The 12,500-nt window shown below is 38.3% G+C and overlaps 1 protein-coding gene across 2 annotated transcripts in view; it reads right to left on the reverse strand.

Moving 5' to 3' along the window:
• LOC143026490 (uncharacterized) overlaps positions 1-12,500 on the reverse strand; it is a 569,371-nt gene that overhangs the window by 459,547 nt on the left and 97,324 nt on the right. For both annotated transcript variants that reach the window (XM_076186968.1, XM_076186967.1), the window contains one exon: positions 3,460-4,204. In XM_076186968.1, the coding sequence (XP_076043083.1) occupies positions 3,460-3,724 (265 nt within the window). In that variant the 5' untranslated portion in view covers positions 3,725-4,204. The remainder of the gene's footprint in view (positions 1-3,459; positions 4,205-12,500) is intronic.

Below are 12,500 nucleotides of genomic sequence, written 5' to 3' on the forward strand. Positions count from 1 at the left end.
TGGAGTTAAACATGAAGGTAATCTCTCCGTATGATAAAACAAAAATGCCAGAGCGTTCTCCATCCACGAGGAGGAGGCAGCAGAACTACTCGATTAATATCAGGTGGACGGAGGCAACAAACATAACCTTAATCTGTATCATATGTCGTGAAATTGGCAAATGAATGTTAAATACTCAAGAGAACAAATTAATAAAGAATTAATAAATGAATCAATTATGGTTACGCTGTAGATGTAAGGGGTAAGGTTACAAACTTTCCTTGTACTTGTGGAGCGTACGCAAATGCACTAACAACGGGTGCACGCTTCATTTACCTTAAACTGTACAAAAGATACTGCTGTGTCTTCTTTGTCTTTCAGGCCATCCTTCTCGGATGTGCGGTATTGGTACATATGTAGGGCAAGGAATTTATTTATCAAATTTATTTGTTTATTTATTTATTTACTTATTTATCTATTTTTGGTGTACATGACTAATCGCTGGTATAAATTGGGGAAATTAGATTCTTCACTCCACCCCTCCATTACATCATGAGGACATGTTCGTATGTATGAGCCAATTAGGAACCTTAAATTCTGGTGGAGGAGAAAAATTCCCATCCTCCAGTTCAGTTTTCCAGTATAGAAACAATTCTATTATTTTCGGCCGCATGAATGTTCCTCCACAAAACGAGGTAGTAAAACATTAACTTATATTACGAAGTAGTAGGTGGGACCTTCGTCAAAGGATGCAGACAGAATCATGGGCGCCAGGTGGGTATAGCGCAAGGAGTAGTCATTTAAAGACAGACCTCATTGTCAGGTAGGTGCAAGTGTCTTGAAAAAAGTGTAAATTATGGAGATATTGCATATACTAGCTAGCCAATTTATATAGAGAAATATTCAAAGACAGAACCCCATTGGGAGGAACAAAAATGGGATAGGAAATTTCTAACATACAACATGCAAGTGTCTTGAAAAGAAGTGTAAATTATGGAGATATTGCATATAGTAGTTAGCTAATTTATATAGAGAAATATTCAAAGACAGAACCCCATTGGGAGGAATAAAAATGGGATAGGGAATTTCTGACATAACACCTGCGTCTTGAAAAAAGTGTAAATTATGGAGATATTGCATATAGTAGCTAGCCAAATTATATAGAGAAATATTCAAAGAGAGAGCCCCATTGGGAAGAACAAAAATGGGATAGAGAATTTCTAACATACATACAACTATACTAGAACAGAAGGAACATAGTGATCACAAGAATGAGATGTATTCCGTCAGTAGAAACCAATAGAAATCGTTTTGAAAAAGGGATTGGGGCCGAGAATTGCCTCTCCCAGCGATAAAATTGGTGGACATTAGGTTAGATTATTATGTGTAGGATGATACAAAGGTTGTCGGAAGGTTAGATGCCGCAAATCTAATATATTCTACTTACGCCATTGAGAGCGTTCAATTAATTACCCACCCACAACGCTACCTCTGTATTTCGTAGATTATTCAGGTCTGGTAATCCTAGGTAAAGATTGTGACTAAATTTAAACAATGTAAATTATTATGTAATTGGATAAAGGCGTCAAGGGAAAAGGGACGAACATACGTGTACTGCGGGGAAGCGTTATATACCTACCCCCACGCCAATGTTTTCTATGGGTGTAAACTACGCATTATTTGTACCATACTTATATTGCATAGGGTAGAGATTAAGAATAAATTATATCCAATAAATGTTAATAGGAATCAAAATAACATCACCTCAAAGATCAGTAAAACAAACTTGGTGTAGATTTTATTTTTATCTTTTCCTTTGCTTTCGATCTCACATATGTAACGTAACACTTAAACGGCCTAAAAGGAGGGAATGGAATAAAACTCTGTGATGGTCACCAACTACCGCGTACTCTAATATATTTACCCTCGTAGTTGGGATGGTGACAGCGAAACATGACAGAAACCTTGTGAATACTAACCAAAACAATTTTAATTAACGTAGAATTTTCCAACTAGCATTGTATAGGTATATCTGATTAAATACAATTTTATCCGTGGTATTCGGGACTGGACATGGTTTTGTTCCTATGAAGGCTTAATCTATATCTCGCTCATCCTTTCAAAAAATGAATCCGTAGTCGCCATAGCATTAAGGACACTGTATGTCGTCATATTGATGGTGGGATTAAAGCCCACTCGTTGATATAAAATCGTAGTTGTCAAATATGGCACTAAACTTATATGCTGGGACCTAAGATCATCTGCTATCGGCCTGGTCGGAGATATCTTTACATATTCTAAATAATTTTTTATGCTATATTCCATACGTATGTCAATATGCTTTAATATTCACCTTATATTTGGTTTAGCTTTTTTTTTTTTTTTTTTTTTTAGCTATCGCGGGCGAATGCTGTTCCAAGGGGGTGAAACCTTTTAGGTTGACTACCTTATACAAGCGTCCCGATTTTTTCCTCAACAACGGTAGGAAGGCACATCTTTTCAATGAAGGAGAGAGGGGTTGTCGCATTATGAATGCCGCTTGGTCAGGTTCTGACACAAATAATTGCCAGGCCAAGGGACGCCGTTGACAAAGGCCGACTATATGAGGTAGGAACCCTTTCCGCTAGAACTCAGAGCCACGCTAAGAGCCAACACTTTAGGAGCTTGACTTAAAAGTGGCAGCTCCAAGTGCCACTGGAAATCAGGCAAAAAGGACTGTAACAGGGATAAGCTAGACGATCTCTGAAAAAAGGAAAGAAGTGCAAAGGTGGCAGCCAGAGAAAAGGTGATGAAGCAGGAGAAAGGGAGAAAGAAGGAGAGAGAATAAAAAAATAAAAAAAGTCGAATCCCTGGTCCGACCCCATATTCATGGGGCTCGGACGACCGCGTATGGACACTCACAGAGCCAGACTGACGTTGACCACACTACCCAAGGTAAGATACCTCCTTCTTTGTCCATTAAATAATGAGCCTTCCGGCACTCAAACACTTACAATAAATAAACAAATAAACGTAATTGTCTGTTACCTTTCCCTGAGGCCGCTCGGCTACCTTTATCATCTGTGTGTGTGTGTGTGTGTGTGTGTGTGTGTATGTGTGTGTGTGTGTGTGTGTGTGTGTGTGTGTGTGTGTGTGTGTGTGTGTGTGTGTGTGTGTGTGTGTGTGTGTGTGTGTGTGTGTGTGTGTGTATGTGTGTATGTGTGTGTGTGTGTGTGTGTTTATATATATATATATATATATATATATATATATATATATATATATATATATATATGACACACAGGAAACCCACAGTCGGAGAAAATAAACTTCGAATAAAGAATTTTCCTATATTTTGGCTATCAACTGTAGCCCTCTTCAGGAAAGTACATAAGACAGAGGACAAAGGGGACTTATATATATACTCTGAAATCGCCCTCTCCATATGTATATACATAAAACACGTACAAGTTGATTATGAAAAGTTTTTGTTTATCTTACCTGGTGCTGCTACAGTTGACTGTATGCAAAACGTCGAGAATACAATACTGGCTAAAAGGCAAAACAGCGGCGACAGAGCTGCTGCTGAATTATACTGTTGCTGTTGTTGCTGGGTCTGTTGTTCTTCTTCTTGTCGAGGCATTTTGGTGATGGGTGCGTGGTTCTGAGTTGTTATTGGTGGTGACGGTCTTAGAGCTCTCATGCGGATGACGCCTTCCTTGTCAGGGCTATTGATGTGGAGATGAGTATTATCATTGCGTCGCATGCAATTGGTAATGACATTGCAAACATTTCAAACCACAGAACTGATGACTGATATCAAATATTGTGATAATCCTAATTGATTACTATCTTTTAAGATCTAGAAACGTTGTATATATTTCTTAGTAAATATAGATATGTGTATATTATATCCAAAAGATATATATATTTTTTTCACTCTAGTAGTCTAGTTCTTGAAATGCAATGGGTATCTGCTCGTGAATTTGTTTAATGAATTTTGATTTATTTCTTCAGTTATGACAACAAACACTGTAAAACTCAAGGTCAATTTGATCTTGGTAATACTTTATATTTCTTTGAAAAATAAGTCTTGAATATATGACACTCATTCCCAAAGCTTCCATTTGTCTTTGTTTTAATTCATTTTTCACGTAATACTTTTAGAGACAAAGATCACTGTTCACAACTTTCTTTTCTGTTTAGATATTTTGTTCTTATCCTCCATTTCATATTTCACTTGGCCCTGAAGGAGAAAAAAAGAGAAAAATATTATTAGACTTTAAAAGATTAATAGTGTTTGATGCAAAATAGTTCATATGAGCTGTCCAGAAACAGAGGGGCATCCCCGCCATTTTTACTGGTTTCGAATGCACGGATATATGTATAGAGGAGGCTCACTTCTTTCACAATCCATGCTTAACTCGAAACCAGTAAAAATGGCGGGGATGCCCCTCTGTTTCTAGACGCCTCATATGTTCAATGTTTAATGTCCATAAATCAAAGTTAATTCGTTCTAAGGTTCCCTGGTTATCACATACATACCTGAACCAATTGTCGTTTGGTGTATTAACTCAGCCAAGAGATACACTTCTAGTTAAAATGATCATCAATACCACTAATGTGAATTTATATGTTTTAGTGACGAGACGACAGCAAACATTTTGACGATTCCGAGATGAGTCTCGATACTGGTCCAAAATTCCGACTCTGATAGATAATTAATACATACATACATACATACATACATACATACATACATACATACATACATACATACATACATACATACATACATACATACATACATACATACATACATACATACATACATACATACATACATACATACATACATACTGTACATACACACACACATACATACATACATACATACATACATACATACATACATACATACATATACCAAAGGCTTTTTCCCCCTTACACGGGGGGTAGCCAAAAAGAAAAAGGCATAGAAATCACTCCCACCCATTTCATTTCCCATATATTCCACTCCCCTCCACCCTCCTCCCTCCCTCCTATCTTGGCACCTCGTGGATGACGGGTCATACCTGCATCCTGTCCACTGCCCTGGGTCAGAAGCAGTGTCACAAGACACAGCACATCCACAGCAAGGCCGCTTCATAAATTCGGCGACCTCCCCCTTTCCGTCCCCTCATGCAGGAAAGGAGAAGACGGGGAGAAATCCCTTCGGGCTGCGTCAATTTTTTTCTCATACATAATTCATAAAGCATTAGTTTCCAAGACCATCTGCACTACATAACATAAGAACATAAGAAATAAAGGAGACTGCAAAAGACCATAAGGCCTACACTAGGCAGCTCCGTATCCATCACCACCTGTCATCCCCATCCATAAAGTTGTCTAATCGTTTTTTAAAACAACTGATAGTTTCAGCGCTTACTACATGGTTACTAAGTTTATTCCATTCATCGACCACCCTATTAGTAAACCAATTCTTGCCTATTTCCTTCTTAAATCTAAATTTGTCCAGTTTGTACCCATTACTGCGAGTCCTGCCCTGTTGTTTTATTATGATGACCTTGTTTGCATCACCCTTGTTATAGCCTTTGATCCACTTGAACACTTCTATTAGATCACCCCGCACTCTGCGTCTTTCCAGAGAGTGTAAGTTTAGGTGCCTAAGCCTCTCTTCGTAAGGCAAATTTCCGAGTCCTTGTATCATTTTGGTCATTCTTCTCTGTACTGATTCTAATGAATTTACGTCCATTCTGTAGGACGGAGACCAAAACTGTACCGCATAGTCAAGGATGGGTCTAACTATCGCTAGATAGAGTTTAATAATTACCTCTGCACTTCTATTCGTTACCGTCCTAGCAATGAAGCCTAATGCACTGTTAGCTTTATTTCTGGCGCTAATACACTGCTTCCTGGTTTTAAGGTCCGGACTCACCAGAACTCCCAAGTCCCTCTCGCACTCAGATTTTTCTAAAAACGTGTTATCTAAGTTGTATCTATTTTCGGGGTTGTGTAGCCCTACGTTTAACACGCTACACTTAGAGATATTGAAGTTCATTTGCCACTTCACCGACCATGTTAACAGCTTATTAAGGTCATCCTGCAGAATCTGGGCGTCGTCTCCTGACCTAATTAGGCGTCCTATTTTAGTGTCGTCCGCAAACTTACTAACATCACTATTTAACCCTTCGTCTAAGTCGTTTATATACATAATGAACAACAAGGGACCCAAAACCGAGCCCTGGGGAACCCCGCTAGTAACATTGCCCCACCTAGATTTTATTCCATTTATGGTGACCCGTTGCTTTCTGTTACTAATCCAAGCTCTAATCCATTCTAACACTTTTCCTCCTATGCCATGGGCTTTGATTTTATTTAGTAGTCTCTGGTGTGGCACTTTGTCGAACGCTTTGCTAAAGTCAAGGTAAATAACATCGTAATTTTCATTGTTGTCTGCCGCCTTATATACCTTAGTGTAAAAGGATAGAAGATTAGTCACACATGACTTACCCTTGGAGAAACCATGCTGTGAAACACGAATTAAATTATGCCCTTCAATGTGTTCTCTGAGTCTATTTACTATTATTGATTCAAGCATTTTTCCTATAACCGATGTCAAACTGATTGGCCTGTAGTTGCATATAGACGATCTATCTCCCTTCTTAAAAACAGGAACAACGTTTGCCTGCCTCCAAGCAGTTGGAACAGAACCAGTGTCTACCGATTTATTGAATATTTCAGTTAACTGGTCGCAGATTTCAAATTTACACTCTTTAAGCATTCTTGGAAAAATTTCGTCTGGACCCGGAGATTTTGTAGCTTTAAGTCTGTCAATCTGCTTGACTACTTCCTCTTTACTAATGTTGATATTAGTTAGACTACTTTCTTCATCCCCTCTGAAAATCGGATCGCAGTCAGGTACTTTATCTAACCTCTCATCAGTAAATACCGATAGAAAATAATTGTTAAACTCCTCACTCATTTTTTCTTCCGATTCAATCATGACATTTTCATTGTTTTTAATTGGTCCTATTCTTTCTTTATTTTTTGTTCTATAGAGGTGAAAGAAACCCTTTGGGTTGGATTTTGCTTGACTGGCAACCTTGATTTCATAATTACGTTTCGCTGAACGTGTATTCCTTTTAACCAGCTTTGCCATTTCGTTATATCTTGATCTAAGGTGTGATTCCCCGTTTTTCATTTTTACGTAAAGTCCTCTTTTCATTCCGATCTCATGTTTCAATCTGTCCGTCATCCATTTGGGAGTATTACTATTTTTCCGTATTGACTTTAGGGGGATAAATGTATTTTGTGCATTAATAATTAGATCAGTTAGATTGTTATACATGTCATTTAAATTACTGACCTGACTGCTGGGCCCTCGCCCCCAATTGACCTGCCCTGAGGTATGCGTAGTACCCTCTTTGACCCAGACCTGACCTAAGGTATGCTTCTTACCGTCCATGACCCACACCTGACTAGCCCCGCAACGAGAATCAAGAATGTCTGAAACGTCCGCCTGGCTTTTCGTATTCAATTTCAAATAGGTTTTTATATTGTCAAAGTTTGCTTTCCTGAAGTCTGGTACTTGAACGTTATTCGTACTTTTTATTTTTTCCCAAATAACATTAAATCTTATTTCTTGATGATCGCTAAAGCCTAGACTATCTCCCACTACTACGCTGCTAATTTGGTGCTCATTATTTGTTAGAATTAAGTCCAGGGTATTTTGTCCCCTCGTAGGATCGGTAATCATTTGTTTTAGGAAATTATCCTGCACTACATCTAGGAATTTCTTCGCTTCATGATCTCCTATTAAAGTTTCCCAGTCAATGTTTCTATAGTTAAAATCTCCCATGATTACAACGTTTTTGTACTGGGACGCTCTGTGAATTTCATGAATCAGGGAATCAGTCTGCTCAATGCTGAGGTTAGGAGGTCTATACAAGACGCCAATAATAGCTTTCTTATTCTTGCCTATAATCTCTACCCAAATAGATTCCGTACAGTCCTCTTCCTTAATCGAATTGTTGACAATACAGTTTAAAGTATTTTTAACGAAAAGTGCTACACCTCCCCCATTCCTGCCGACCCTATCCTTATGAAAAAACTTATATCCTTCTATTTCGATTTCCGGAAGAAAATGTTTATCAGCCATGTTGATCCAGTAATAGCTATAATATCGAAATTTTCTACGCATGCTTTACCTCGCAGCAAATCAATTTTGTTAATTATGCTCCTGCTATTTGTATAGTAAACTTTAAGTTTATCTTCCCTCCACCTGCTTTGGTGATTTTTTACACAGTCCTCTAAGTTGTTTCTATTGCCTAAACTATATTCCGATACTTCCCCCCCTACTCCCACATAATCTACCCGAAAAAACCCTGTAGGATGCCTACTTCTCGCTCAAGGGATTCAGCAAGGAGCCGAAATCCTCTGGGAGACAAGTGCACTCCGTCCCTTGTGTATAGGTGATTCTTACCATAAAAGCGGTCCCAGTTGTCGACAAATGCCCATCCATTGGCCTTACAATGTTTTGCCAGCCTGCAATTCATTGCAATAGCCCTGGAATGCCACATGCCTCCAACTCTGCGCCTCGGAAGGATTCCACATACTACAGGAACACCTCCCCTATTCCTGATCTTGTCTAGCGCATCCCGGTACCGCGCAAATAATTCCTCACTCCCTAGCTTACCTATATCATTTCCTCCGGCACTTAAGCAAACTACTGGGTCCTTACCTTCTCCTACTAGACACTCCTCTATCCTATCTCTAACATCTCCTATGCCCGCGCCAGGGAAACACACCTGCGTCCTATGTTTCCTATCTTTGTCGCAGAAAACCCTGTCTAAATACCGCACTTGACTGTCCCAACTACCAAAATCTTACCTGTGGGCAGGGATCCAGCGTCTGCCCTTTCCTTCTTCTCTTGGATTTCATTAGTTCCTTCTTCCTGCAGATTCGCCAGCACTTGAAACGAGTTTTTGCATTTCAGTGGGGCTGGTGAAGACTTTTTTTCACTTTTCCGCATCTTATTTCTCACCGTATTCCATCTGCACTACTAAAGATAACCACCAGAATCGGGAGTTTAGAGCAATATCGGAATTTGTATCGAAGTCGTTGAAGATCTTGGTGGCGTCCCTTCATATTCATCATATTTGCTATCAGAGGATTTAAATCAACTATAGGGATTTTTTAGGCCCACCCCCCTCCAGAAAAAGTATTAAACATATAACAACTCATACTCAGAGAGAGTATTACCTGTCTTATGCAAATATTCATAATTTGTGATTTCCTTCTGGATGCCGCCAGGCAATTTCATTAAGCCATGGAAAATTCCCACTACCGCAGAAAAGAATTTCTAGGTTATTTGATGTAGTGTGATAGAATCGCAGGTAAACTACAACCCATAACAACAACGAGGATCTGATGTAGTGGGTTAATCATGTGTATTGAGTAAAAACTATACACTAACGATACACGTCACATGATATAAGTAACAACACGAACACACACGAGAGGGACCCCACGAGCGTAGCTCTCCTTCCCGTAAAATACAACTAGGTAAATACAACTAGGTAGATAAATACACACACACACACACACACACACACACACACACACACACACACACACACACACACACACACACACACACACACACACACACACACACACACACACACACACACACACACACACACACACACACACACACACACACACACACACACACACACACACACACACATACACACACCTTACTGTCATCCTCAAGTAACATTCACATTTAAGGTTTTATAACAGTTCTGTATAGTATCAAGACAATATACGAACTTCATCATTACCAACATTTGCAACCGAACGTCAGGTTGCAGTACATCATGTCGAAGACATTCTGTTTCGAGCATCACACACCTCAACAAGCCATCACTTAATTTGCAATTCGCTTTGTTATTGAACAAACACAAACACGCAAATTCAGGGACACAACACGTCCATGTGACCTAGCGTGACCTCGCGTAACCTCGCGTGTCATCCCTAAACTCAGGTGAAGCCTCTTTCGACCGGAAGTTCAGGTAGCTTGACCTTATCAATTCCCGAAGTCTTACTGGATGTAATTACGGCCATTTCGTTCATGTGTACACAAGTAGTGTACTTGTACCAAGTACTACATACTGAAACCATTCTTGTAATAAATCGAAATTATGTAAACGTACAGTATACTTTGTTATTGAAGGTCTAGAACACTACTTGTGTATTATTTATTTTTTATTTGCTTTTGTAAAATAAATTTGATCGGTTCTATTTTAGTGTGCTGTTTACTGCATTATCCTTAGTCTATTTTGTCTCCTGTGCGCTTCGGAACGTATGAACGTGGTCATGTCGATGTAAAATATTAGCTAAGTAACACACACATCAATATCCGCTCAAATTTTAATTCGCCATGCAAGAAAAACGAAAACGGCGAAGACAGGACATACATAAGAGCATAAGAATGAAGGAGACTGCAAGAGACCATAAGGCCTACACTAGGCAGCTCCGTATCCATCACCACCTGTCATCCCCATCCATAAAGTTGTCTAATCGTTTCTTAAAACAACTTGTAGTTAAAGCGCTAACTACATGGTTACTAAGTTTATTCCATTCGTCGACCACCCTATTAGTAAACCAATTCTTAACTATTTTCTTTTTAAATCTAAATTTGTCCAGTTTATAACCATTACTGCGAGTCCTGCCCTGTTGTTTTAATATGATGACCTTGTTTGTATCACCCTTGTTTAAGCCTTTGATCAACTTGAACACCTCTATTAGATCACCCCGCACTCTGCGTCTTTCCAGAAAGTGTAAGTTAAGGTGCCTAAGCCTCTCTTCGTAAGTTTCAGAAGCGTGTTAAACTTAAGGTCCTGTTCAGAAAGAAAAAAATTCCCCATTATACGGATATTAACAACAAATTACACTACAGTCGATTTTTAGAACCGATTTTCCATGACGTAATGAAAAAAACAGCAAAAACTCTAACTGGAAAATCTTTCATTACGATAACTGACTGGTATATTACTAAACACTATTCATTTTATTTTTCATTCTGTACTATAAAGTTCTTACGCTCGGGGTGATCTACACACTGACGCGTAAAGTGGTGAGCAACTGTCCCGTGAACAACGATCTGGTATCCCGCTCTAGGGAGGCAACAAATGATACATTTGTAAGATATATAGCACAAATGAATTTCACTATAACGATGACCACTACCTTAGCCTATTTTGGTCATTTTGATTTTGAATGGTTATCACTGGCTTTATTAAGTGTATCTAATAATATATCATTATTAGATTTCTTTTGATCGTCCAGTGTGTTGTTTACTGGACGTAGGCAAAATATTAGTGTGTTTGTATCCGTGTATGTATGGTATGTATGTATGTATGTATGTATGTATGTATGTATGTATGTATGTATGTATGTATGTATGTATGTATGTATGTATGTATGTATGTATGTATGTATGTATGTATGTATGTATGTATGTATGTATGTATGTATGTATGTATGTATGTATGTATGTGTGTATTATGTAGTATGTAGTATGTATGTATGTATGTATGTATGTATGTATGTATTTATGTATGTATGTTTGTTTGTACATACATGTATATGTATGTATATGTATGTATGTATGTATGTATGTATGTATGTATGTATGTATGTATGTATGTATGTATGTATGTATGTATGCATGTATGTGAGTATGTATGTATGTATGCATATTCAACCTCATTCACACGATACTTTTGAATATAGATTTAGTTACACAGAGGAGTGCTGAAATCAATATTTCACGTCAATGTATCGTAAAATATTTAAGACCTGAAAATATAAAGAGATGTCCAGATTAAAATAAATTCACTGGAAGAAAATTTTGAAATTTTATATCAGCTTCCAAGAAAAAGAATGAGTTATTCTTTTAATGTTTGATGAAAGTTTGTGGATGTATGTATATATCTTTATTTTTATTAGGAGGCAGTGCATAAGGCATTGGTACAAGAAGGGAAGGGTAAATGAAGTAAAACCATTGGATGTTTTTGTACAAAGAGTCAACCATATTTGTATAGAGTCGACCATATTCATATATGTAAACATACAAACTCTGCACGAGAAGAAATTTAAGAAGGACAGTCACAGAAGAAACCTGAAAAAGAATAGCCTTCCACACTGAGTAATAGATATCTGGAACTAACTGAAAGAGGACACGGTGAGTTCTAAAACTATACATGACTTTAAGAAAAAACTGGATGCGGAAAGATACAACAGCGGGTCACTACGAGCATAGCTCTCCTCCCGCAAGATACAACTAGTTAAATACAACTAGGTAAACACACACACACACACACACACACACACACACACACACACACACACACACACACACACACACACACACACACACACACACACACACACACTCTCTCTCTCTCTCAAACGTACACCATTTGTCGTCTCTCAATTATTTCTCATTTCTTTGAACTCTTACCTTTTTT

The sequence above is a fragment of the Oratosquilla oratoria genome, chromosome 6, assembly GCF_046742065.1.
Source record: "Oratosquilla oratoria isolate Oo_2021 chromosome 6, ASM4674206v1, whole genome shotgun sequence".
NCBI lineage: Eukaryota > Metazoa > Arthropoda > Malacostraca > Stomatopoda > Squillidae > Oratosquilla > Oratosquilla oratoria.